Source organism: Electrona antarctica (assembly GCF_951216825.1).
Source record: "Electrona antarctica genome assembly, chromosome: 23".
Lineage (NCBI taxonomy): Eukaryota > Metazoa > Chordata > Actinopteri > Myctophiformes > Myctophidae > Electrona > Electrona antarctica.
The window spans coordinates 39,322,000-39,347,402 of record NC_136804.1 but is presented as its reverse complement, the minus strand read 5'-3'; the positions used below and the strand labels follow the sequence as shown (position 1 = coordinate 39,347,402).

The following is a 25,403-nucleotide window of genomic DNA, read 5'->3' as shown; positions in this document are numbered from 1 at the left end:
GTTTTATCTAGCATCAGTATTATAATGACTCAAATATTAAATAATCTGCATATCAGCACCCCCAGCACCTCAGGACATTGTGGTACTGCAGCTAAAACTGCTTTCAAAGTCCATAAAGAAATGACAAGGGCTGGTTATATCAGAGTGGTGATTGAGGCTCAAACCATTAGAAATAACTTTGAGGGACATAGACAATATGATATTAAATATTAAAAGCAGTTTTAAAATGCATGTTATTTGCGCTTTAAATCCATTGGAGAACATGTATTGCTTATAAAAAGGAAGTGCAATTAAGAAGCACCAACATAAGATTCTGTTTAGTATTTGTTAATGTACATGGGGTTGTGGGGGGGAATATATGTGAATAATTGCTTTGAAAATACTATGTTGTAAAGAAAAATCAATAAACATGTTTATTATAAAAAAAATAAAAAAAAATAAGAAGCACCAACATGGTTTCAGTAACCCTTTCCCTACCAGAAGTCGTATTTTTCAGGCTGACTTTTGGGGGAACCCAAAACACAGTGTTTAATATTGATTTCATAAGTATTAAACATTTGGTTACGGTTTCCAACGCTGTAAATGGTAAATGGTAAATGGTGCATTTATAAAGCGCCTTTATCCAAGGTGCTTTACATAGATTGTGCATTACATTCACCCATTCACACACACATTCATACACCGATTGCGGCGGAAGCCATGCAAGGTACCAACCAGCACATCGGGAGCAATTTGGGGTTCAGTGTCTTGCCCAAGGACACTTCGACATGTAGACAGGAGGAGCCGGGATTCGAACCGCCGACCCATGGATCATTGGACGACCTGCTCTACCTCTTGAGCCACAGTCGCCCCTAATATGCCACATAGTGTCGTACATATTCTGAAGAAAACCTGGAGATTAGGTGTAAATTAGGTGTGCACGATTTATGAAATTATGACCGATATCCGATTATCTGCAGGGTCATATCTGCCGATTCCGATATTATACAGAGGACCACAATGGAAACAAGCCTATAGGCCATATAGGGGCTTATTGGCCCAAAGCCTGTTGATAAAGTATTCAATCAAGAATGAGTACACAAATGAGTACACAAATTAAATTTAGATTTATGTTTTTCATTTTTCAATTTTTTTTGTTGGTGAAAACCGATTAAATAATCTGTATTATTTTGAGACCGATATGGCCGATTCCGATTATGCTACATTATTCGTGCATCATAGGGTTAATACTTTCCCATCCTTCTCCTGTTGCTTCAGTTAATCGTATTCTGCTGCTGCTGCTGTTCCTGATGGCCTGCGTACTGCTCCACAGTAAACTGAGGACTCCACCCAGACACCTCAAACCCTCAGGTACGAAACAGCTACCCTGTGGCACCTCGACACAAACCCTCAGGTACTGAACAGCTGCCCTGTGGCACCTCGACACAAACCCTCAGGTACTGAACAGCTGCCCTGTGGCACCTCGACACAAACCCTCAGGTACTGAACAGCTGCCCTGTGGCACCTCGACACAAACCCTCAGGTACTGAACAGCTGCCCTGTGGCACCTCGACACAAACCCTCAGGTACTGAACAGCTGCCCTGTGGCACCTCGACACAAACCCTCAGGTACTGAACAGCTGCCCTGTGGCACCTCGACACAAACCCTCAGGTACTGAACAGCTGCCCTGTGGCACCTCGACACAAACCCTCAGGTACTGAACAGCTGCCCTGTGGCACCCCGCCTGCTGCTGAGGGCTCCACCGAGACTCGGACTAAATCAACTGAGGATTTAGTCGACTAAAATCTTATATTTAGTCGACTAAAACTGGACTAAAACATTCCGGGTGACTGTAAAATGTGACTAAAACTAAATGAAAACTATTCAAGAGACTAAAACGACTAAAACTAAAATCTAAATTTGCTGCCAAAAACAACACTGGTACTAAGCCAGTGCCCTGTGGCACCTCGCCTGCTGCTCCACAGTAAACTCAAAGGCTCCACCGAGACTCCACAAACTCTATGAGGTCTTAAATACCTGCCCTGGGGCACTCCGACTGCTCTGAAGTGTGTTGTGCATTTCCTGAGGTCTCGTCTGGCTTCATTTTAGCCGGAGACGATTCTGGCTGGTTTTAGATCCACTACCAACATGTATGGAGTCTCTCAACGTGGTCCTTTGGAGAAATAATAATTCAAGAAAACACGAACAGTCAAATAATGTTAGGTTCAGTCAGTGTGTCTTTTTGTTTCGAGGCGCACGCGCACGCACACGCACTTACGCATGCACGCACGCACGCACGCACGCACGCACGCACGCACTCACGCACGCACGCACGCACGCAACGCACGCAAGTTTATAGCAATGATTACTGTCACAATATAGAGCTATTTAACACTGTTACTGAACACACTCTATAGCAATGATTACTGTCACAATATAGAGCTATTTAACACTGTTACTGAACACACTCTATAGCAATGATTACTGTCACACTATAGAGCTATTTAACACTGTTACTGAACACACACTCTATAGCAATGATTACTGTCACAATATAGAGCTATTTAACACTGTTACTGAACACACACTATAGCAATGATTACTGTCACAATATAGAGCTATTTAACACTGTTTCTGAACACACTCTATAGCAATGATTACTGTCACAATATAGAGCTATTTAACACCGTTACTGAACACACTATAGCAATGATTACTGTCACAATATAGAGCTATTTAACACTGTTACTGAACACACTCTATAGCAATGATTACTGTCACACTATAGAGCTATTTAACACTGTTACTGAACACACACTATAGCAATGATTACTGTCACAATATAGAGCTATTTAACACTGTTACTGAACACACTCTATAGCAATGATTACTGTCACAATATAGAGCTATTTAACACTGTTACTGAACACACGCTATAGCAATGATTACTGTCACAATATAGAGCTATTTAACACCGTTACTGAACACACTCTATAGCAATGATTACTGTCACAATATAGAGCTATTTAACACTGTTACTGAACACACACTCTATAGCAATGATTACTGTCACAATATAGAGCTATTTAACACTGTTACTGAACACACACTATAGCAATGATTACTGTCACAATTTAGAGCTATTTAACACTGTTACTGAACACACACTATAGCAATGATTACTGTCACAATATAGAGCTATTTAACACTGTTCCTGAACACACTCTATAGCAATGATTACTGTCACAATATAGAGCTATTTAACACTGTTACTGAACACACTCTATAGCAATGATTACTGTCACAATATAGAGCTATTTAACACTGTTACTGAACACACTCTATAGCAATGATTACTGTCACAATATAGAGCTATTTAACACTGTTACTGAACACACTCTGTAGCAATGATTACTGTCACAATATAGAGCTATTTAACACTGTTACTGAACACACTCTATAGCAATGATTACTGTCACACTATAGAGCTATTTAACACTGTTACTGAACACACTCTATAGCAATGATTACTGTCACAATATAGAGCTATTTAACACTGTTACTGAACACACTCTGTAGCAATGATTACTGTCACAATATAGAGCTATTTAACACTGTTACTGAACACACTCTATAGCAATGATTACTGTCACACTATAGAGCTATTTAACACTGTTACTGAACACACTATATAGCAATGATTACTGTCACACTATAGAGCTATTTAACACTGTTACTGAACACACTATATAGCAATGATTACTGTCACAATATAGAGCTATTTAACACTGTTACTGAACACACACTATAGCAATGATTACTGTCACAATATAGAGCTATTTAACACTGTTACTGAACACACTATAGCAATGATTAACCAAAGCTTTCGATACTGTAAATCATAAAATTCTTGTTTCTAAACTTAATAGATATGGCCTTCAGGATGTTGCTCTCAAGTGGTTTTCTAATTATCTAGAAGACAGAGACCAATATGTATGTATCAATGGTTGCATATCTGCAAAGTTGAAAATCTCAGTCGGGGTGCCACAGGGCTCCATACTTGGTCCTTTATTATTTTTGATTTATATTAATGATTTAACCATGAACTGCAATAAGTTTCTTCCTATTTTATTTGCAGATGATACCAATCTCATTGCCTCACACAGGGATTTAAATACTCTCGTTAAATATGTTAATGATGAATTGTTGGATGTTTTCAAATGGTTTCAATTGAATAAGCTTACTCTCAATATAAAAAAATGCAACTTCATGATTTTTAGCAATATTAACAAAACATTTCCCAAAGAAAAACCTAAAATTGTAATCAATGGCTCTGAAATTTACCAGGTTCCACATACTAAATTCTTGGGTGTCATTATAGACGAACATTTAAATTGGAAACAACATATTGATTCTGTATGTATGAAGTCTATGAAGATGCTTGGTATATTGAGAAAAATCTGCCCTTTTGTTCTTCCTTCATGTCACTTAACACTCTATTATAGCTTAATTTTCCCTCATATTAATTACTGTAATATTGTCTGGGCTGCTACATATTCAACACATCTCTCTAAATTACTGATCATTCAAAAAAGGTTTCTGAGAATGATTTCACATTCAAATCGGTATGAGCCGTCTGCCCCGCTCTTTATCAAATATTCACTATTACCCATTGACAAAGTAAACGTTTTTCAGACCTGTTTATTTATGTTTAAATTCAAAAAATGCATACAAGACATTCCCTCTTCTTTTCACAATTTTTTCCGTGTTACTTCTGACATTCACTCCTACCCCACAAGGCAAAGAGATGATTTTGAATTACCTTTTTGTCGTACTTCAAAACATCAATCTTTCATCAAATTTAGAGGCCCTCATCTTTGGAATTCCCTAGATGCTTCACTTAAATCCTCATTATCCCTGTCAATATTCAAAAAACATCTAAAGAAATATCTTATGTCTTCCTCTCTGTAGATTACATGATTTACTTTTATGTGTTATATTTTCTTTTGTATGTTGTTTGTTTTGTTTATTTCCCTTTTTTGTGCAGTCTGTTGTTTTTTATTTTCTTTATTGCACATCTGCCCCCCTTTGCCAAACCTCTTAGACTTTTGTATTGTTCTTAATTGAACTTTTAATCTGTTTTAAATCAATTGACCTCATACAGGAAAGGATTCCAAATAAGCCAGCTGGCTTCTTCCTTTCCTTGCATTGTATTTTTGTTTTTTGATATGTATTGTCTATCTTTTGTACTACATGCTAAATAAATAAACCAAACCAAACCAAACCAATGATTACTGTCACAATATAGAGCTATTTAACACCGTTACTGAACACACTCTATAGCAATGATTACTGTCACAATATAGAGCTATTTAACACTGTTACTCAACACACTCTATAGCAATGATTACTGTCACAATATAGAGCTATTTAACACTGTTACTGAACACACTCTATAGCAATGATTAGGCTACTGTCACAATATAGAGCTATTTAACACTGTTACTGAACACACACTATAGCAATGATTACTGTCACAATATAGAGCTATTTAACACTGTTACTGAACACACTCTATAGCAATGATTACTGTCACAATATAGAGCTATTTAACACGGTTACTGAACACACTCTATAGCAATGATTACTGTCACACTATAGAGCTATTTAACACTGTTACTGAACACACTCTATAGCAATGATTACTGTCACAATATAGAGCTATTTAACACTGTTACTGAACACACTCTATAGCAATGATTACTGTCACAATATAGAGCTATTTAACACTGTTACTGAACACACTCTATAGCAATGATTACTGTCACAATATAGAGCTATTTAACACTGTTACTGAACACACACTATAGCAATGATTACTGTCACAATATAGAGCTATTTAACACTGTTACTGAACACACACTCTATATTGATGAGTGCTACCAGATTTCAGAGCTATTAAAACCCATTCTGGGCGGGAACCCCTTTTGGTGTTAGGATTATGTTATGCTTTAGCTATTGAAAAATAGCAGATCTACAAGCTCATAGCGCGGCACCGAGTGGCGCGCTACGAGCTTGTAGGTCTGCTATTTTTGAAAAATCGAAGAACGACTGACATGGAAACATTGCTTTTCCAGAAAACTGTCAGGATGTAGAAGAACATTTTTAGAATCTGATCTCAGGTCAAAATGGGTTAAAATACCTCATTTAATTCTACTTCCTTCCTGTTAACCCCTCAGAGCACAGGAAGGAGCGAAGCAGTGCTGTGGAGGTCGTGCCAGACCAAGGTTGTTATCGTTGTACATTTTACATTAAGGTTTTATCTTTATTCTGTTCCTTGACCTTTTCCTTCTCGTTTTAAAGCGTGTTTGTTACTTTAATTTGCTACTAGTGAAATTTCAGAGCTTTTGGTGCTTTTGGTGCAAAGCGTCAGTCCGGAATTCTCCTTTTATTCTAGTGTAGTTTTTATAAGTTTTAGTTTTTGATCCAATGTGGCTTTTGAAGATTCTGGACTTCGGACATTCATTGTCTCCACCAGGCCGAAGGCATGTGGAGAGAGTATGTTTTATTGTCTCCACCAGGCCGAAGGCATGTGGAGAGAGTATGTTTTGCACTCCGTCCGTCCGAGTGTCCGTCCGTCCTTCCGTCCATCTGTTACCAGCTAATCTCCGGCACCGTTAACCCGGTCGATGCCAAACGTTGCACAAACACTCCCTGGATGCCAACGATGAACCTCTGCCCCAAACCTTCTAGAACGGCCTGTTATAGCGCCACCAGGAGGCTAAGCAAAGCAAAGCAAAGTTACTATATTTACCCAGGGTATCTGGGCTAAGCTCAAGAACTTGTTTCCAGCCAGGCCCTGCTCATAGAACATTTCATGGTAGTGGTTCAATGCCTTGCTCAAGGGCACTTCAGCGGTGGTAATTTTAACGTGTCGGACCGCTGATTCGAACTGGCGACCTTCCGGTATCAAGACCGCTCCGCAATCCGTTCGGCCACCGCTATTACTCCTCCAGATTCTGTCCAAAAATCACACAAATCATTACACACTATCTCTATAGTCATGTGTTCAAGACGGATCCGTCCGATATTTCATATTCCATCCTAATCTGCTAACATTGGCTTTCAAAGTTTGCAGGATTGGCCCGTTTTGAACAAAAAGCCTCAAATCATGAACGCAGCGTGCAATTTACGTGAAATCTTTCACAGACTTTCGTACTAGGCTGAGGAATAGATCCCACCCTTTTCACATTGGCCTATAGCATCACCAACAGGTGTTTTTTTGCAAAACACATTTTTGGAACAAAAGGTCTCAAATCATGAATGCAGCGTGCAATTTACGTGAAATCTTTCACGTAAAAGTTCCTACTAGACTAAGGAATATATCCCACACTTTTCACTTTATCTAGTTTTATCTGAGTTAACTAATAAAACAGTTAACTCTAATGAACCCTGTTCCAGACACAGGAAGTGACATCATCCCCGTGGTGATCTGCGCTGCAGAGGAGCGTATGGGCGGAGCCATGGCGACCATCAACAGCGTCCACAGCAACACCGCGGCCCAGGTGTTCTTCTACATCGTTACCCTGAGGGACGCCGTCAAGCAGACCAGGTGAGTTACCCTGAGGGTCGCAGTCACACAGACCAGGTGAGACCAGGTGTTCTTCTATATTGTTACCCTGAGAGACGCCATCAAGCAGACCAGGTGAGACCAGGTGTTCTTCTACATCGTTACCCTGAGGGACGCCGTCACACAGACCAGGTGAGACCAGGTGTTCATCTATATCGTTACCCTGAGAGACGCCGTCAAGCAAACCAGGTGAGACCAGGTGTTCTTCTACATCGTTACCCTGAGGGACGCCGTCAAGCAGACCAGGTGAGACCAGGTGTTCTTCTACATCGTTACCCTGAGGGACGTCGTCAAGCAGACCAGGTGAGACCAGGTGTTCTTCTATATCGTTACCCTGAGGGATCATGAGTAAAATATAAATGCTTCCGTCATACAGTCTGGAGCAACGGAAGCTCTGATCATGAGTAAAATATAAATGCTTCCGTCATACAGTCTGGAGCAACGGAAGCTCTGATCATGAGTAAAATATAAATGCTTCCGTCATACAGTCTGGAGCAATGGAAGCTCTGATCACGAGTAAAATATAAATGCTTCCGTCGTACAGTCTGGAGCGACGAAAGCTCTGATCACGAGTAAAATATAAATGCTTCCGTCGTACAGTCTGGAGCGACGGAAGCTCTGATCATGAGTAAAATATAAATGCTTCCGTCATACAGTCTGGAGCAACGGAAGCTCTGATCATGAGTAAAATATAAATGCTTCCGTCATACAGTCTGGAGCAACGGAAGCTCTGATCACGAGTAAAATATAAATGCTTCCGTCATACAGTCTGGAGCAACGGAAGCTCTGATCATGAGTAAAATATAAAATATAAATGCTTCCGTCGTACAGTCTGGAGCAAAGGAAGCTCTGATCACGAGTAAAATATAAATGCTTCCGTCATACAGTCTGGAGCAACGGAAGCTCTGATCACGAGTAAAATATAAATGCTTCCGTCGTACAGTCTGGAGCAACGGAAGCTCTGATCACGAGTAAAATATAAATGCTTCCGTCGTACAGTCTGGAGCAACGGAAGCTCTGATCACGAGTAAAATATAAATGTTTCCGTCGTACAGTCTGGAGCAACGGAAGCTCTGATCACGAGTAAAATATAAATGCTTCCGTCGTACAGTCTGGAGCGACGGAAGCTCTGATCACGAGTAAAATATAAATGCTTCCGTCGTACAGTCTGGAGCGACGGAAGCTCTGATCACGAGTAAAATATAAATGCTTCCGTCGTACAGTCTGGAGCGACGGAAGCTCTGATCACGAGTAAAATATAAATGCTTCCGTCGTACAGTCTGGAGCAACGGAAGCTCTGATCACGAGTAAAATATAAATGCTTCCGTCGTACAGTCTGGAGCAACGGAAGCTCTGATCACGAGTAAAATATAAATGCTTCCGTCGTACAGTCTGGAGCAACGGAAGCTCTGATCACGAGTAAAATATAAATGCTTCCGTCATACAGTCTGGAGCAACGGAAGCTCTGATCACGAGTAAAATATAAATGCTTCCGTCGTACAGTCTGGAGCAACGGAAGCTCTGATCACGAGTAAAATATAAATGCTTCCGTCGTACAGTCTGGAGCAACGGAAGCTCTGATCACGAGTAAAATATAAATGCTTCCGTCGTACAGTCTGGAGCAACGGAAGCTCTGATCACGAGTAAAATATAAATGCTTCCGTCATACAGTCTGGAGCAACGGAAGCTCTGATCACGAGTAAAATATAAATGCTTCCGTCGTACAGTCTGGAGCAACGGAAGCTCTGATCACGAGTAAAATATAAATGCTTCCGTCGTACAGTCTGGAGCAACGGAAGCTCTGATCACGAGTAAAATATAAATGCTTCCGTCATACAGTCTGGAGCAACGGAAGCGCTGATCACGAGTAAAATATAAATGCTTCCGTCGTACAGTCTGGAGCAAGGGAAGCTCTGATCACGAGTAAAATATAAATGCTTCCGTCGTACAGTCTGGAGCAACGGAAGCTCTGATCACGAGTAAAATATAAATGCTTCCGTCGTACAGTCTGGAGCAACGGAAGCGCTGATCACGAGTAAAATATAAATGCTTCCGTCGTACAGTCTGGAGCAACGGAAGCTCTGATCACGAGTAAAATATAAATGCTTCCGTCGTACAGTCTGGAGCAACGGAAGCATTGATCACGAGTAAAATATAAATGCTTCCGTCGTACAGTCTGGAGCAACGGAAGCGCTGATCACGAGTAAAATATAAATGCTTCCGTCGTACAGTCTGGAGCAACGGAAGCTCTGATCACGAGTAAAATATAAATGCTTCCGTCGTACAGTCTGGAGCAACGGAAGCTCTGATCACGAGTAAAATATAAATGCTTCCGTCGTACAGTCTGGAGCAACGGAACCTCTGATCACGAGTAAAATATAAATGCTTCCGTCATACAGTCTGGAGCAACGGAAGCTCTGATCATGAGTACAATATAAATGCTTCCGTCATACAGTCTGGAGCAACGGAAGCTCTGATCACGAGTAAAATATAAATGCTTCCGTCATACAGTCTGGAGCAACGGAAGCTCTGATCTGGAGAGTGACTCAGATCATATTTTAACCCCTTGTCTCCCAGACAGTACAGAGATCATTAACCCCTTGTCTCCCAGGCAGTACATAGATCATTAACCCCTTGTCTCCCAGACAGTACAGAGATCATTAACCCCTTGTCTCCCAGGCAGTACAGAGATCATTAACCCCTTGTCTCCCAGGCAGTACATAGAGAAGTCCCAGCTGAAAGGCATCAAGTACAAGATCGTAGAGTTTAACCCTATGGTGCTCAAAGGGAAGGTGAAGCCAGACTCGTCTCGTCCAGACCTGCTGCATCCTGTGAGTTGACTTGTGTTCGTTCATGTGGAGGTACCACGCACGCACACTCTACGCACGCACGCACGCACACTCTACGCACTTACGCACACACGCACGCACGCACGCACGCACGCACGCACGCACGCACGCACGCACGCACGTCTTAACTCCATTGGACCCTCAAACTGTCTGCTAAAGCAACTAACTCCACCACCTCTCCACCTCTCAAACTGTCTGCTAAAGCAACTAACTCCACCACCTCTCCCCCCTCTCAAACTGTCTGCTAGAGCAGCTAACTCCACCACCTCTCCCTCTCTCAAACTGTCTGCTAGAGCAACTAACTCCACCACCTCTCCCTCTCTCAAACTGTCTACTAAAGCAACTAACTCCACCACCCCTCCCTCTCTCAAACTGTCTGCTAAAGCAACTAACTCCACCACCTCTCCCCCCTCTCAAACTGTCTGCTAAAGCAACTAACTCCACCACCCCTCCCTCTCTCAAACTGTCTGCTAAAGGAACTAACTCCACCACCTCTCCCTCTCTCAAACTGTCTACTAAAGCAACTAACTCCACCACCCCTCCCTCTCTCAAACTGTCTGCTAAAGCAACTAACTCCACCACCTCTCAAACTGTCTGCTAAAGCAACTAACTCCACCACCTCTCAAACTGTCTGCTAAAGCAGCTAACTCCACCACCTCTCCCCCTCTCAAACTGTCTGCTAAAGCAGCTAACTCCACCACCTCTCCCCCTCTCAAACTGTCTGCTAAAGCAACTAACTCCACCACCTCTCCCCCTCTCAAACTGTCTGCTAAAGCAACTAACTCCACCACCTACTCCCTCTCTCAAACTGTCTGCTAAAGCAACTAACTCCACCACCTCTCCCCCCTCTCAAGCTGTCTGCTAGAGCAGCTAACTCCACCACCTCTCCCCCTCTCAAACTGTCTGCTAAAGCAACTAACTCCACCACCTCTCCCCCTCTCAAACTGTCTGCTAAAGCAACTAACTCCACCACCCCTCCCCCTCTCATGCAAGTCATTGACAATATATAAAGTCACAACACCAACTTTGATGAGGCTGTATTTCTTTGTTTTAAAAATATATGGTTTTCTTAATTTCCTGAAAAATGTATATTTTTCATTTCCTGAAAAATGAACATTTTGGAGTTATGAGGTTTCCTCCAGACACAGATATGTAATATTATAAATAACCAATATTAATGTGATATGAATCGGAGGAGGAGTCTTGGAGGACAGAGACAACCGACTAGTCTTTTATTTATTTTATTTTCCAGCTCAACTTTGTGCGTTTCTACCTCCCCCTGCTGGACATCAGGCACAAGCGTGTGATCTACCTGGATGATGATGTCATCGTGCAAGGTGTGTTCAGGGGTCATCAACGTGTCCGTACAGGGGTCAGGGGTCATCAACGTGTCCGTACAGGGGTCAGGGGTCATCAACGTGTCCGTACAGGGGTCAGGGGTCATCAACGTGTCCGTACAGGGGTCAAGGCTCATCAACGTGTCTGTACAGGGGTCAGGGGTCATCAACGTGTCCGTACAGGGGTCAGGGGTCATCAACGTGTCCGTACAGGGGTCAGGGGTCATCAGCGTGTCCGTACAGGGGTCAGGGGTCATCAACGTGTCCGTACAGGGGTCAGGGGTCATCAACGTGTCCGTACAGGGGTCAGGGGTCATCAACGTGTCCGTACAGGGGTCAGGGGTCATCAACGTGTCCGTACAGGGGTCAGGGGTCATCAACGTGTCCATACAGGGGTCAGGGGTCATCAACGAGGCAAATTTTAGATATTATTTTATCCATTATAATGTTCTTATTTTGATCATAATACTGAGAGTAAGAGTAAGAGTATAACTCCACAGGTCCGCCTGCAGTACCCGCTCTTACCACTAGGGGGGGGCGAGTGAGCGCCCTCAACGTTGGAGAGGGGCTTGCTCACTTCACACAAGTGTGATTTTTTTTCAGGTGACATCAGTGACCTGTTCCACATCAGACTGAAGCCGGGCCACGCGGCCGCCTTCGCCACCGACTGTGACCTTCCCTCCACGCACGAGATGGTGCGCAGCGTGGGCATGCAGGTGGGTACAGACTGATGACATCATCTGGGCATGCAGGTGGGTACAGACTGATGACATCATCTGGGCATGCAGGTGGGTACAGACTGATGACATCATCTGGGCATGCAGGTGGGTACAGACTGATGACATCATCTGGGCATGCAGGTGGGTACAGACTGATGACATCATCACAGTGTGGGCATGCAGGTGGGTACAGTCTGATGACATCATCACAGCGTGGGCATGCAGGTGGGTACCGTCTGATGACATCATCACAGCCTGGGCATGCAGGTGGGTACAGACTGATGACATCATCACAGCGTGGGCATGCAGGTGGGTACAGACTGATGACATCATCAGTGAGGGCATGCAGGTGGGTACCGTCTGATGACATCATCAGTGAGGGCATGCAGGTGGGTACCGTCTGATGACATCATCACAGTGTGGGCATGCAGGTGGGTACCGTCTGATGACATCATCACAGTGTGGGCATGCAGGTGGGTACAGACTGATGACATCATCACAGCGTGGGCATGCAGGTGGGTACCGTGTGATGACAAATCATTAACTACCGTTTCCTTCTTCCTTAGACGACATACATGGGCTTCCTGGACTACAGGAAGCAGGAAGTGCGGGACCTGGGCATCAACCCCAGAGACTGCACCTTCAACCCCGGAGTGTTTGTGGCCGACATGAATGAGTGGAGGAAACAGAAGATCACCAAACAGCTGGAGAGATGGATGGAGCAGAACTACAGGTGGGTACCTACTACCAGACACCAAGCAGAACTACAGGTTGGTACCAGAACCAGACACCAAGGATGGAGGAGAACTACAGGTGGGTACCTACTACCAGACACCAAGCAGAGAGATGGATGGTCAGTGACCTACGTGGTCGGTTAAGACTGAGGTTAGGGTTCGGGATAGTGTTCGTAATGGGTGGGATTAACGGGATGTCGGAACAATGACATGTATACTGAACACGTTACGTTCCCGCCCTGTCCTGTCCCGTCCCTCCAGGGAGAACATCTACAGCAGCTCATTGGCCGGAGGCGTGGCCACTCCGCCCATGCTGATCGTGTTTCACGACAAGTTCACCACCATAGACCCACTGTGGCACGTCAGACATTTAGGTGAGTCCACCACCATATACCCACTACACTGTGGCACGTCAGACATTTAGGTGAGTCCACCACCATAGGCACACTACACTGTGGCACGTCAGACATTTAGGTAAGTCCACCACCATAGACCCACTACACTGTGGCACGTCAGACATTTAGGTGAGTCCACCACCAGAGACCCACTACACTGTGGCACGTCAGACATTTAGGTGAGTCCACCATAGATTATATATGGCCCAAAAAAGACATTTGATGTCTCCCCAGGACCCAAACTAGTGAAAATAGCAGATCTACAAGCTTGTAGATCGGCTATTTTCACAACTTTCTTAGTTGTAGTAGTCTGAAAACCCACCTCTTCAGACTCCACCATGGCCCGTAGCACTTGCCCTAGCCTAGCCCCTTAGATAGCACATTATGTAGACTTAGATAGTATTTTAAACAGACTTATAGCTTGTTATGTAGACAGCTCTAGAATTGCACTTTATGTAGTCATAGCACTTTATAGTACACATGTATAATATATTATATAGTATAGTATGTATAGTTTACATAGATACTCCACTGTTACGTTCTTAGTTTACGCATGATTCATGATAACTACTTTTTATACATGTGATGTATGCCATGCCTTTTGTTATTGCTTAATGTAAGTCGCTCTGGATTAAGAGCGTCTGCTAAATGCCTAAATTGTAAATTGTAAATTGTAATAAAAAAACCCCCAAAAAAAACATTGAATTTTGTTTTTAATTCATGAAAATGTTTATTTTTTGGGGAATGTTTTTTTGAAAATGTTTTGAAATAATAATTAAAAAAAACTAAATGTAGGAAACAAAAAATAAATCGACCCATAAAAAATGTCCTGACCATAAGCTAGATGGCTCACCCGCGCTCTGGCCAATGAGAGCGACGTTATTACGTGGCGGCCATCTTATAGTGGTAGCATAAGCTGACACACTGTGTCTATGGGGCATGTACTTTTTAAGTAACCATAACTTACTCAATTTTTGTTTGTTATAAACATCAGAGACGTCCGCATACTTGCTAAAAATATATATATATATATTACAACATATACAATATTACAACCCTATTACAGCGCGACGCGTTGTGAGCTTGTAGATCGGCTATTTTCAGCAACTCATTGTAAAATGACTTATACTGGATCTCTTGTCCACTAGTCCCTTCCTAACATTTTAGTCTAGTTCTTATTTGTTGACGGAATTGTCGGTATATTTTAGTCTTAGTTTTAGTCGTCATAGCTTTAGTTTCCATGTAGTTTTCGTCAGTGAAAAAAGGTAGTCGACGAACATCTTTCGTCTTAGTTTCAGTCGACGAAAACAACACTGCCACGACGCAGACATTACTAACTAGCTGTCTGTGTTCTCTCTCTCTCTCTCTCTCTCTCTCTCTCTCTCTCTCTCTCTCTCTCTCTCTCTCTCTCTCTCTCTCTCTCTCTCTCTCTCTCTCTCTCTCTCTCTCTCTCTCTCTCTCTCTCTCTCTCTCTCTCTCTCTCTCTCTCTCTCTCTCTCTCTCTCTCTCTCTCTCTCTCTCTCTCTCTCTCTCCTCCCCCCCCCAGGCTGGAGTCCTGACGCCCACTACGCAGACAGCTTCCTCCAGGAGGCGCGCCTCCTTCACTGGAACGGGCGCTTCAAGCCCTGGGACTACCCCGGGGTTCACCTGGACCTCTGGGAGAAGTGGTTCATCCCTGACCCCAACGGGAAGTTCTCCTTGACGCGACCCGACACCGAAGTCTAGACGACCCCAACGGGAAGTTCTCCTTGACGCGACCCGACACCGAAGTCTAGACGACCCCAACGGGAAGTTCTCCTTGACGCGACCCGACACCGAAGTCTAGACGACCCCAACGGGAAGTTCTCCTTGACGCGACCCGACACCGAAGTCTAGACGACCCCAACGGGAAGTTCTCCTTGACGCGACCCGACACCGAAGTCTAGACGACCCCAACGGGAAGTTCTCCTTGACGCGACCCGACACCGAAGTCTAGACGACCCCAACGGGAAGTTCTCCTTGACGCGACCCGACACCGAAGTCTAGACGACCCCAACGGGAAGTTCTCCTTGACGCGACCCGACACCGAAGTCTAGACGACCCCAACGGGAAGTTCTCCTTGACGCGACCCGACACCGAAGTCTAGACGACCCCAACGGGAAGTTCTCCTTGACGCGACCCGACACCGAAGTCTAGACGACCCCAACGGGAAGTTCTCCTTGACGCGACCCGACACCGAAGTCTAGACGACCCCAACGGGAAGTTCTCCTTGACGCGACCCGACACCGAAGTCTAGACGACCCCAACGGGAAGTTCTCCTTGACGCGACCCGACACCGAAGTCTAGACGACCCCAACGGGAAGTTCTCCTTGACGCGACCCGACACCGAAGTCTAGACGACCCCAACGGGAAGTTCTCCTTGACGCGACCCGACACCGAAGTCTAGACGACCCCAACGGGAAGTTCTCCTTGACGCGACCCGACACCGAAGTCTAGACGACCCCAACGGGAAGTTCTCCTTGACGCGACCCGACACCGAAGTCTAGACGACCCCAACGGGAAGTTCTCCTTGACGCGACCCGACACCGAAGTCTAGACGACCCCAACGGGAAGTTCTCCTTGACGCGACCCGACACCGAAGTCTAGACGACCCCAACGGGAAGTTCTCCTTGACGCGACCCGACACCGAAGTCTAGACGACCCCAACGGGAAGTTCTCCTTGACGCGACCCGACACCGAAGTCTAGACGACCCCAACGGGAAGTTCTCCTTGACGCGACACCGAAGTCTAGACGACCCCAACGGGAAGTTCTCCTTGACGCGACCCGACACCGAAGTCTAGACGACCCCAACGGGAAGTTCTCCTTGACGCGACCCGACACCGAAGTCTAGACGACCCCAACGGGAAGTTCTCCTTGACGCGACCCGACACCGAAGTCTAGACGACCCCAACGGGAAGTTCTCCTTGACGCGACCCGACACCGAAGTCTAGACGACCCCAACGGGAAGTTCTCCTTGACGCGACCCGACACCGAAGTCTAGACGACCCCAACGGGAAGTTCTCCTTGACGCGACCCGACACCGAAGTCTAGACGACCCCAACGGGAAGTTCTCCTTGACGCGACCCGACACCGAAGTCTAGACGACCCCAACGGGAAGTTCTCCTTGACGCGACCCGACACCGAAGTCTAGACGACCCCAACGGGAAGTTCTCCTTGACGCGACCCGACACCGAAGTCTAGACGACCCCAACGGGAAGTTCTCCTTGACGCGACCCGACACCGAAGTCTAGACGACCCCAACGGGAAGTTCTCCTTGACGCGACCCGACACCGAAGTCTAGACGACCCCAACGGGAAGTTCTCCTTGACGCGACCCGACACCGAAGTCTAGACGACCCCAACGGGAAGTTCTCCTTGACGCGACCCGACACCGAAGTCTAGACGACCCCAACGGGAAGTTCTCCTTGACGCGACCCGACACCGAAGTCTAGACGACCCCAACGGGAAGTTCTCCTTGACGCGACCCGACACCGAAGTCTAGACGACCCCAACGGGAAGTTCTCCTTGACGCGACCCGACACCGAAGTCTAGACGACCCCAACGGGAAGTTCTCCTTGACGCGACCCGACACCGAAGTCTAGACGACCCCAACGGGAAGTTCTCCTTGACGCGACCTCGAAGTCTAGACGACCCCAACGGGAAGTTCTCCTTGACGCGACCCGACACCGAAGTCTAGACGACCCCAACGGGAAGTTCTCCTTGACGCGACCCGACACCGAAGTCTAGACGACCCCAACGGGAAGTTCTCCTTGACGCGACCCGACACCGAAGTCCAGACGACCCCAACGGGAAGTTCTCCTTGACGCGACCCGACACCGAAGTCTAGACGACCCCAACGGGAAGTTCTCCTTGACGCGACCCGACACCGAAGTCTAGACGACCCCAACGGGAAGTTCTCCTTGACGCGACCCGACACCGAAGTCCATTTAGGCCTGACGTCGAAATAAATAAAAAGTCTCCTGAAAGAATATGATTTTATATTCAAAGATTTGTGCCACATTTTCACGATTTTTCAAAAGCTCATAGCCACTCGGTGGGCCACTATATTTCCACCCTCACTCCAGAGGGCCACAGTGCATACTGTCGTAGCAAAAATAGCCGATCTACAAGCTCAAAACGCGTCGCGCTGCGACGTGTTTTGAGCTTGTAGATCGGCTATTTTTGCTATTATTTGAATTGAAATCCTGAATTATTTCTTGCCATTTTTGCCATTTAGCCATTTCAAATGCATTTAGTTATAGTTATGTTAACTTTGCAAACTAAATCCAAATATATTGGACACAAAAAAAGACAATAACAGACTGAAGTAATTAAAGTGGCTCATGTTTGCATGTTTGGAATTGTAACAGCTGAAATCAATAATATTTCAGTATTCTGACATTAACCTGAGGGCCGCATTAAGTGAAGGTGGGGGCCGCATGTGGCCCCCGGGCCGCCAGTTGCCCACCCCTGAGCTAAAGTATAACATAATGCTTAGTTAAAACACCAAAATGGGTTCCCGTCCTCATCCAGTGTCTTTATTGTCTAATAATGTAATCCTGGACGCTATACACTCCCTCTGCCAACCTGGGGAGAGCACCGGACTGACCTCATGCTTTCCTTCAATGCATGAGGAGTCCAAGCTGCTTATTTTCACCTGACAGGGGTGGGGAGAGTATCCCTGGTTGGACGTAGCGGTGTGTCTGTTACACCAACCAGTTCCTTACAGCGACGCGCTGTAAGCTTGTAGATCTGCTAATTTTCGGCGCACGGCCCGGTCCTACATTGGGCTGTAACGCGTGTCGTGTGCACGACACACGTTGTCGTGTGCACGACACACGTTGTCGTGTGCACGACACACGTTGTCGTGTTGACTGTCATCAACCCACTGAGCAATTTCCAGCTTTTAGACGTCTAAATGACCGGCTAAAAAATGGGGTAAAAATAGACCGTCTATATGTAGACCGTCTATATATAGACGTTGAAACGACGTTGTTTCAACGTCTAATCTAAGCCTAGACTGATAAAAAAACTTTCATTTTTAGACTATTTTTACCCCAGTTTTTAGACCATTTTTTTACTAGGTGAAAATAACGCCCAGGTCCCGACTAGGTGAAAATAACGCCCAGGTCCCGACTAGGTGAAAATAACGCCCAGGTCCCGACTAGGTGAAAATAACGCCCAGGTCCCGACTAGGTGAAAATAACGCCCAGGTCCCGACTAGGTGAAAATAACGCCCAGGTCCCGACTAGGTGAAAATAACGCCCAGGTCCCGACTAGGTGAAAATAACGCCCAGGTCCCGACTAGGTGAAAATAACGCCCAGGTCCCGACTAGGTGAAAATAACGCCCAGGTCCCGACTAGGTGAAAATAACGCCCAGGTCCCGACTAGGTGAAAATAACGCCCAGGTCCCGACTAGGTGAAAATAACGCCCAGGTCCCGACTAGGTGAAAATAACGCCCAGGTCCCGACTAGGTGAAAATAACGCCCAGGTCCCGACTAGGTGAAAATAACGCCCAGGTCCCGACTAGGTGAAAATAACGCCCAGGTCCCGACTAGGTGAAAATAACGCCCAGGTCCCGACTAGGTGAAATGAACTGATGACAAACGTTATATTAGGAGATGGTTATATTAGGACTGGAGATGGTTATATTAGGAGATGGTTATATTAGCTGGTTATATTAGGAGATGGTTATATTAGCTGGTTATATTAGGAGATGGTTATATTAGGAGATGGTTATATTAGCTGGTTATATTAGGAGATGGTTATATATTAGCTGGTTATATTAGGAGATGCATTGAAGTTGAAGGATAAATTCCTACCGCAGTTTCAGTTTGAAACATCAAGTTTCCTTTATTTTTTTTAACATACCGGTATGTTATTTGTATGGACAAAATAAAAGATAAGCAAACTCACATTCCAAATCGCATTGATTGACAAACAACTGACACAAGTTTTAAAATATCCAGACTTGAAATCAATCAGTTAATTTAGAATTAACCCTGTAAAACCCGGATTAATTTCTACTTGCAAAAAAACGATTTCAACCTTACTACTACTTTTTACTACTAGGATTTATCAGAGGAAATCATGTAAAAAAAAATTATAAATGTATTTTGTGCAAATTTTATGCACATTTATAATAATTATTCAAATAATAATAATAAATTAATAATTTACATTTGGGGGATATATTTCACAATAATGAATAAAACATGTTCCAGACATTATAATGATCACAAAAAAACATATATTAGTTATTCTACTTACTTTTATTAGGGTTAAAAGTCGAAGGTCATAGGTTAAAAAAATAAATAAATCCAGAGATTTTTAATGTATGTGAATGTCAGCCTCTGTGGGGGGTATTTCTATGCAAATATCAGGACCAATGGCATTGCAATGAACATCAATGATGACGTTTAGGTGAAAAAAAGAACATTACAAAAACGTTTTAATTAATTAAAATATGTTGTAGTATTGCAAAGCTGGGTGCTACAGGGTTAAGAGCGTCTGGGAACACTGTTATCCCACTACAGTCAATAAGACGTTTATGCAGGCCTTCTTAACTCAGTGTGCAATGGAGCCATCTGGTGGCGAGAGACTGTAATAGCAGTCTCGGATTCTAACAGCTTCATCAACATGTATCCAGGGTTCACACACATTTTTAACCAATGAATTTCCAACACTTGAACCTGATTTCCAGATCAATATAACAATCATTCAGATCAATAATGAGTCTCTTAATATGTGCAACAATGCCTCAAAGACAGGCAGTGTAGCAACAATAAAGCATAGAATATAGAATGCTAGAATCACAAATGTTGTGCCAAATGTTTTGCTACCACCACCTATCCTAGGATCACGCTGTGAGCTTGTAGATCTGGTATTTTTGTCACATACTACCAGCACACATAAAGCTGCCATCGACTTGTTACATATTTCGTGTAATGTAATACATGTTTTAGAAAATGTTTTTTTTTTATTAAATACATCAATATCCAAAAACGATGCATATCCAAATATGTTTTCCAGGACCTTTGTTAAAACCCAAACCTTTGCCAGGACTGGAAAAAGGTTTTGTTTCTAATTTAAAAATATTTACAAGAATTTCACGGACATGGAAACAAGCTCGTAGCGCGGCACCACGTGCCGCGCTACGAGCTTGTAGATCTGCTATTTTTGAAACGTCGTAAAAAAGTGGCACAAATCTTTGAATATATATATATTCTTTCAGAGAAAACGTTTAACTCAAATCTTTGCTTCTGGTTTCCTGGAACAACATATTTTCAGATGGGGGTCGGCGGACGATTACATATTTTTGGGGGTCCTTGACATGAAAATGTCGACTGACAGAAACAAGGTTTTTCAAGAAAACGGTCAGGATTTAGAAGACATTGAAGACATGTTGTAGAATCAGTACATCTACCTACCTCTAAATGGGTTCATGTTATTTTGATCAGCCTGTTCCCTCGCCTACAGCAGGGGTTCTCAACGTTTTTGGCCCGGGGACCCCCGGAAATGCTTTGGCAACGTCTCGGGACCCCCGCCCCGCCCCCTCCCGACCCCCAATATAAATTGACTGCTACAATAACCTTAAACCATTTTGGGCGGGAACCCCTTTTGGTGTTTTAAGCATTGTTATAATTTAGCTATTTAAAAATAGCAGATCTACAAGCTCATAGCGCGCCACCGAGTGGCGCGCTATGAGCTTGTAGATCTGCTATTTTAGAAAAATCGTGAATTTTTAAAAAAAATAATAAATCTTTTTTTTTTTTTTTTTAATAATTTGGGGACCCCCTAAAATAATTTGGCGACCCCCCGAGGGGTCGCGACCCACGGGTTGAGAACCCCTGGCCTACAGCATGGAATTGTGGACAAAATCTTATCCAACGACAACAAAATATTCTATTCTGGTCGAGGGGCTAAATAATGGACCTCGATATGAACAGGGTTGAAACCCCCTGCCATAGACACACACAGGGTGGACCTCGATATGAACAGGGTTGAAACCCCCTGCCATAGACACACACACAGGGTGCAGTATGAATAATGGACCTCGATATGAACAGGGTTGAAACCCCCTGCCATAGACACACACACAGGGTGCAGTAGCCTACTGAGGGGCTAAATAATGGACCTCGATATGAACAGGGTTGAAACCCCCTGCCATAGACACACACACAGGGTGAACAGGGTTGAAACCCCCTGCCATAGACACACACAGGGTGCAGTAGCCTACTGAGGGGCTAAATAATGGACCTCGATATGAACAGGGTTGAAACCCCCTGCCATAGACACACACACAGGGTGCAGTAGCCTACTGAGGGGCTAAATAATGGACCTCGATATGAACAGGGTTGAAACCCCCTGCCATAGACACACACACAGGGTGAACAGGGTTGAAACCCCCTGCCATAGACACACACAGGGTGCAGTAGCCTACTTAGTTTAGATGAACAGGGTTGAAACCCCCTGCCATAGACACACACAGAGTTGAAACCCCCTGCCATAGACACACACAGGGTTGAAACCCCCTGCCATAGACACACACACAGGGTGCAGTAGCCTACTTAGTTTAGACAGTTTTTGGTTTAGACTAGTCATCTTGGTCATCAACACTTTAATCGTTGACCTCAGAGGTATACGACTAAAATGGTAAATGGTAAATGGTGCATTTATATAGTGCCTTTATCCAAGGCGCTTTACATAGATTGTGCATTACATTCACCCATTCACACACACATTCATGCAAGGTACCAACCAGCACATCGGGAGCAATTTGGGGTTCAGTGTCTTGCCCAAGGACACTTCGACATGTAGACAGGAGGAGCCGGGAATCGAACCGCCGACCCATGGATCATTGGACGACCTGCTCTAGCTCCTGAGCCACAGCCGCTTAATACGACTAGATTAAGCCGGACTAAAACTAAATATAAGATTGAGACATTTTTTAAGACTAAAACTTAATTGCCCAGACTCTTCTCCAACCAAGATGGCGAAAGCAAACATTCTTTGTTCGGTACTCATACAATAGTTTGGTACAAAACACTGAAGTCCTTAAACCAGAAACCTAAACCTAACCTCCCACGGGGCAGCACACCTAAACCTAACCTTAACCCATGTCTAACCAATGACTAGTCTAAACTAAGCACCCCGACACGTGTTTGCAAACCCTGAAAAATGAACTACAGTGTAAACAGAATGAACGGACAATGTGAAGAGAATGCAAAGAGAACTCAGGGGCTTTTCGGCTTGTTCCGTTTAAAAAGGACTTTGTGAAAACGGCCGTGAGACTCCAGCATTTCAGGAACATGTCTAAACATCCTCCTCTGTGGTGAAATACATTTGTAGAATGTCTCGTTTCATTTTAAACTCAATTTCCAATAATGAAGAGATGAAGGATTTGTCACGTGTCATGACTGACTGACTGAATGGAAGTAATTTCATGGGCTCATCTCTATGGAGAACATGGGCTCATCTCTATGGAGAACATGGGCTCATCTCTATGGAGAACATGGGCTCATCTTAACCCTCTATGGAGAACATGGGCTCATCTTAACCCATTTCTCTATGGAGAACATGGGCTCATCTCTATGGAGAACATGGGCTCATCTCTATGGAGAACATGGGCTCATCTCTATGGAGAACATGGGCTCATCTTAACCCTCTATGGAGAACATGGGCTCATCTTAACCCATTTCTCTATGGAGAACATGGGCTCATCTCTATGGAGAACATGGGCTCATCTCTATGGAGAACATGGGCTCATCTCTATGGAGAACATGGGCTAATCTCTATGGAGAACATGGGCTAATCTCTATGGAGAACATGGGCTCATCTCTATGGAGAACATGGGCTCATCTCTATGGAGAACATGGGCTAATCCCTATGGAGAACATGGGCTCATCTCTATGGAGAACATGGGCTCATCTCTATGGAGAACATGGGCTAATCTCTATGGAGAACATGGGCTAATCTCTATGGAGAACATGGGCTCATCTCTATGGAGAACATGGGCTCATCTTAACCCATTTCTCTATGGAGAACATGGGCTCATCTTAACCCATTTCTCTATGGAGAACATGGGCTCATCTTAACCCATTCTCTCTATGGAGAACATGGGCTCATCTTAACCCATTCCTATATGGAGAACATGGGCTCATCTTAACCCATTTCGGGCAGGAACCCCTTTTGGTGTTTTAAGAATTATGTCATGCTTTAGCTGTTGAAAAATAGCAGACCTACAAGCTCATAGCGCGCCACCGAGTGGCACGCTACGAGCTTGTAGGTCTGCTATTTTTGAAAAGTTGTGAAAATGTGGTGCAAATCTTTGAATAAATATTTCAGAGCAAACATTAACTAAAATCTTTGCTTCTGGGGGGGTCCCTGGAACAACATATTTTGAGATGGGGGTCCGCGGGCCAATAGAGACATTCTGGGGGTCCTTGACGTGAAAAAGGCTGAGCACCACTGACAGAAACATGGGTTTTTCAGAGAACTATTAGGACTTAGAAGCCTTATTTTAAATCGACATCAGTCCAAAATGGGTTAAAATAGTTTCATATTATAAGCATTGTGGTCCAAAAATAAACAAGCTGTCTCTGCGTTATTGTCAGGGGGGTGTCTCTGTATCGTTATATTGTCAGAGAGGTGTCTCTGTATCGTTATATTGTCAGGGAGGTGTCTCTGTATAGTTGTATTGTCAGGGAGGTGTCTCTGTATCGTTGTATTGTCAGGGAGGTGTCTCTGTGTCGTTATATTGTCAGGGAGGTGTCTCTGTATCGTTATATTGTCAGGGAGGTGTCTCTATCGTTATATTGTCAGGGAGGTGTCTCTGTATCGTTATATTGTCAGGGAGGTGTCTCTGTATCGTTATATTGTCAGGGAGGTGTCTCTGTATCGTTATATTGTCAGGGAGGTGTCTCTGTATCGTTATATTGTCAGGGGGGTGTCTCTGTATCGTTATATTGTCAGGGAGGTGTCTCTGTATCGTTATATTGTCGGGGAGGTGTCTCTGTATCGTTATATTGTCAGGGAGGTGTCTCTGTACCGTTATATTGTCAGGGAGGTGTCTCTGTATCGTTATATTGTCAGGGAGGTGTCTCTATCGTTTACGACAGTCAGTCACTCATATTTGATACAGTCTGTTTCTAGTGAAAATGTAACTAATTCAGTAGCAGTAACAATAGCGTTTTCTCTCAGTCAGTTGATTCTTCATATCCATATGAGTGAAACGGCCTGGATGACATGTTTATTTTTCAAACAGTTCTGAGGCGATCTAAAATCGGGGTGCATACTTAGTTTAGACTAGTCATTGGTTAGACATGGGTTAAGGTTAGGTTTAGGTGTGCTGCCCCGTGGGAGGTTAGGTATAGGGTCAGGGTTTGAGATAGGTTGTAGTTATAGGACTAGTAATGACTGGTCTAACCCTATGGGGATTACAATGCAAATAACAAGTACATGAATTTGCACTCTCTACCGATATTGACGTCAGACTTCGGTGCTCTATGACTGAACGAATGAACGAACGAATTAAAGTAATGAATAAATAACCTCAACAAGACAATGGGAGATTTCCCTTCCGAAAACTTTTTAATGGCTCTCGAGACAGGAAGTCAACAACAACACTCCATAACCGATTCAGTTAAATATTAACAAATTTACAGTCATGAGGAATGTAAAAAAAATAAACAGAATTAAACAAACATAAAGCAGTGCCATAGAAAAGCCCAAACCCTC

General features: G+C 44.2%; 1 protein-coding gene across 1 annotated transcript; it reads left to right on the top strand.

Moving 5' to 3' along the window:
• Positions 1 to 1,289: 1,289 nt before the first annotated feature.
• On the top strand, positions 1,290 to 15,369 carry glt8d2 (glycosyltransferase 8 domain containing 2; the record flags this gene model as incomplete). The annotated part of the gene is made up of 10 exons (XM_079494801.1): positions 1,290 to 1,350; positions 1,620 to 1,694; positions 6,220 to 6,267; positions 7,442 to 7,592; positions 10,324 to 10,441; positions 11,712 to 11,796; positions 12,400 to 12,512; positions 13,082 to 13,248; positions 13,511 to 13,623; positions 15,191 to 15,369. The coding sequence occupies 10 exons, from the start codon at positions 1,290 to 1,292 to the stop codon at positions 15,367 to 15,369; spliced, it is 1,110 nt and encodes a 369-aa protein (XP_079350927.1).
• Positions 15,370 to 25,403: the final 10,034 nt, after the last annotated feature.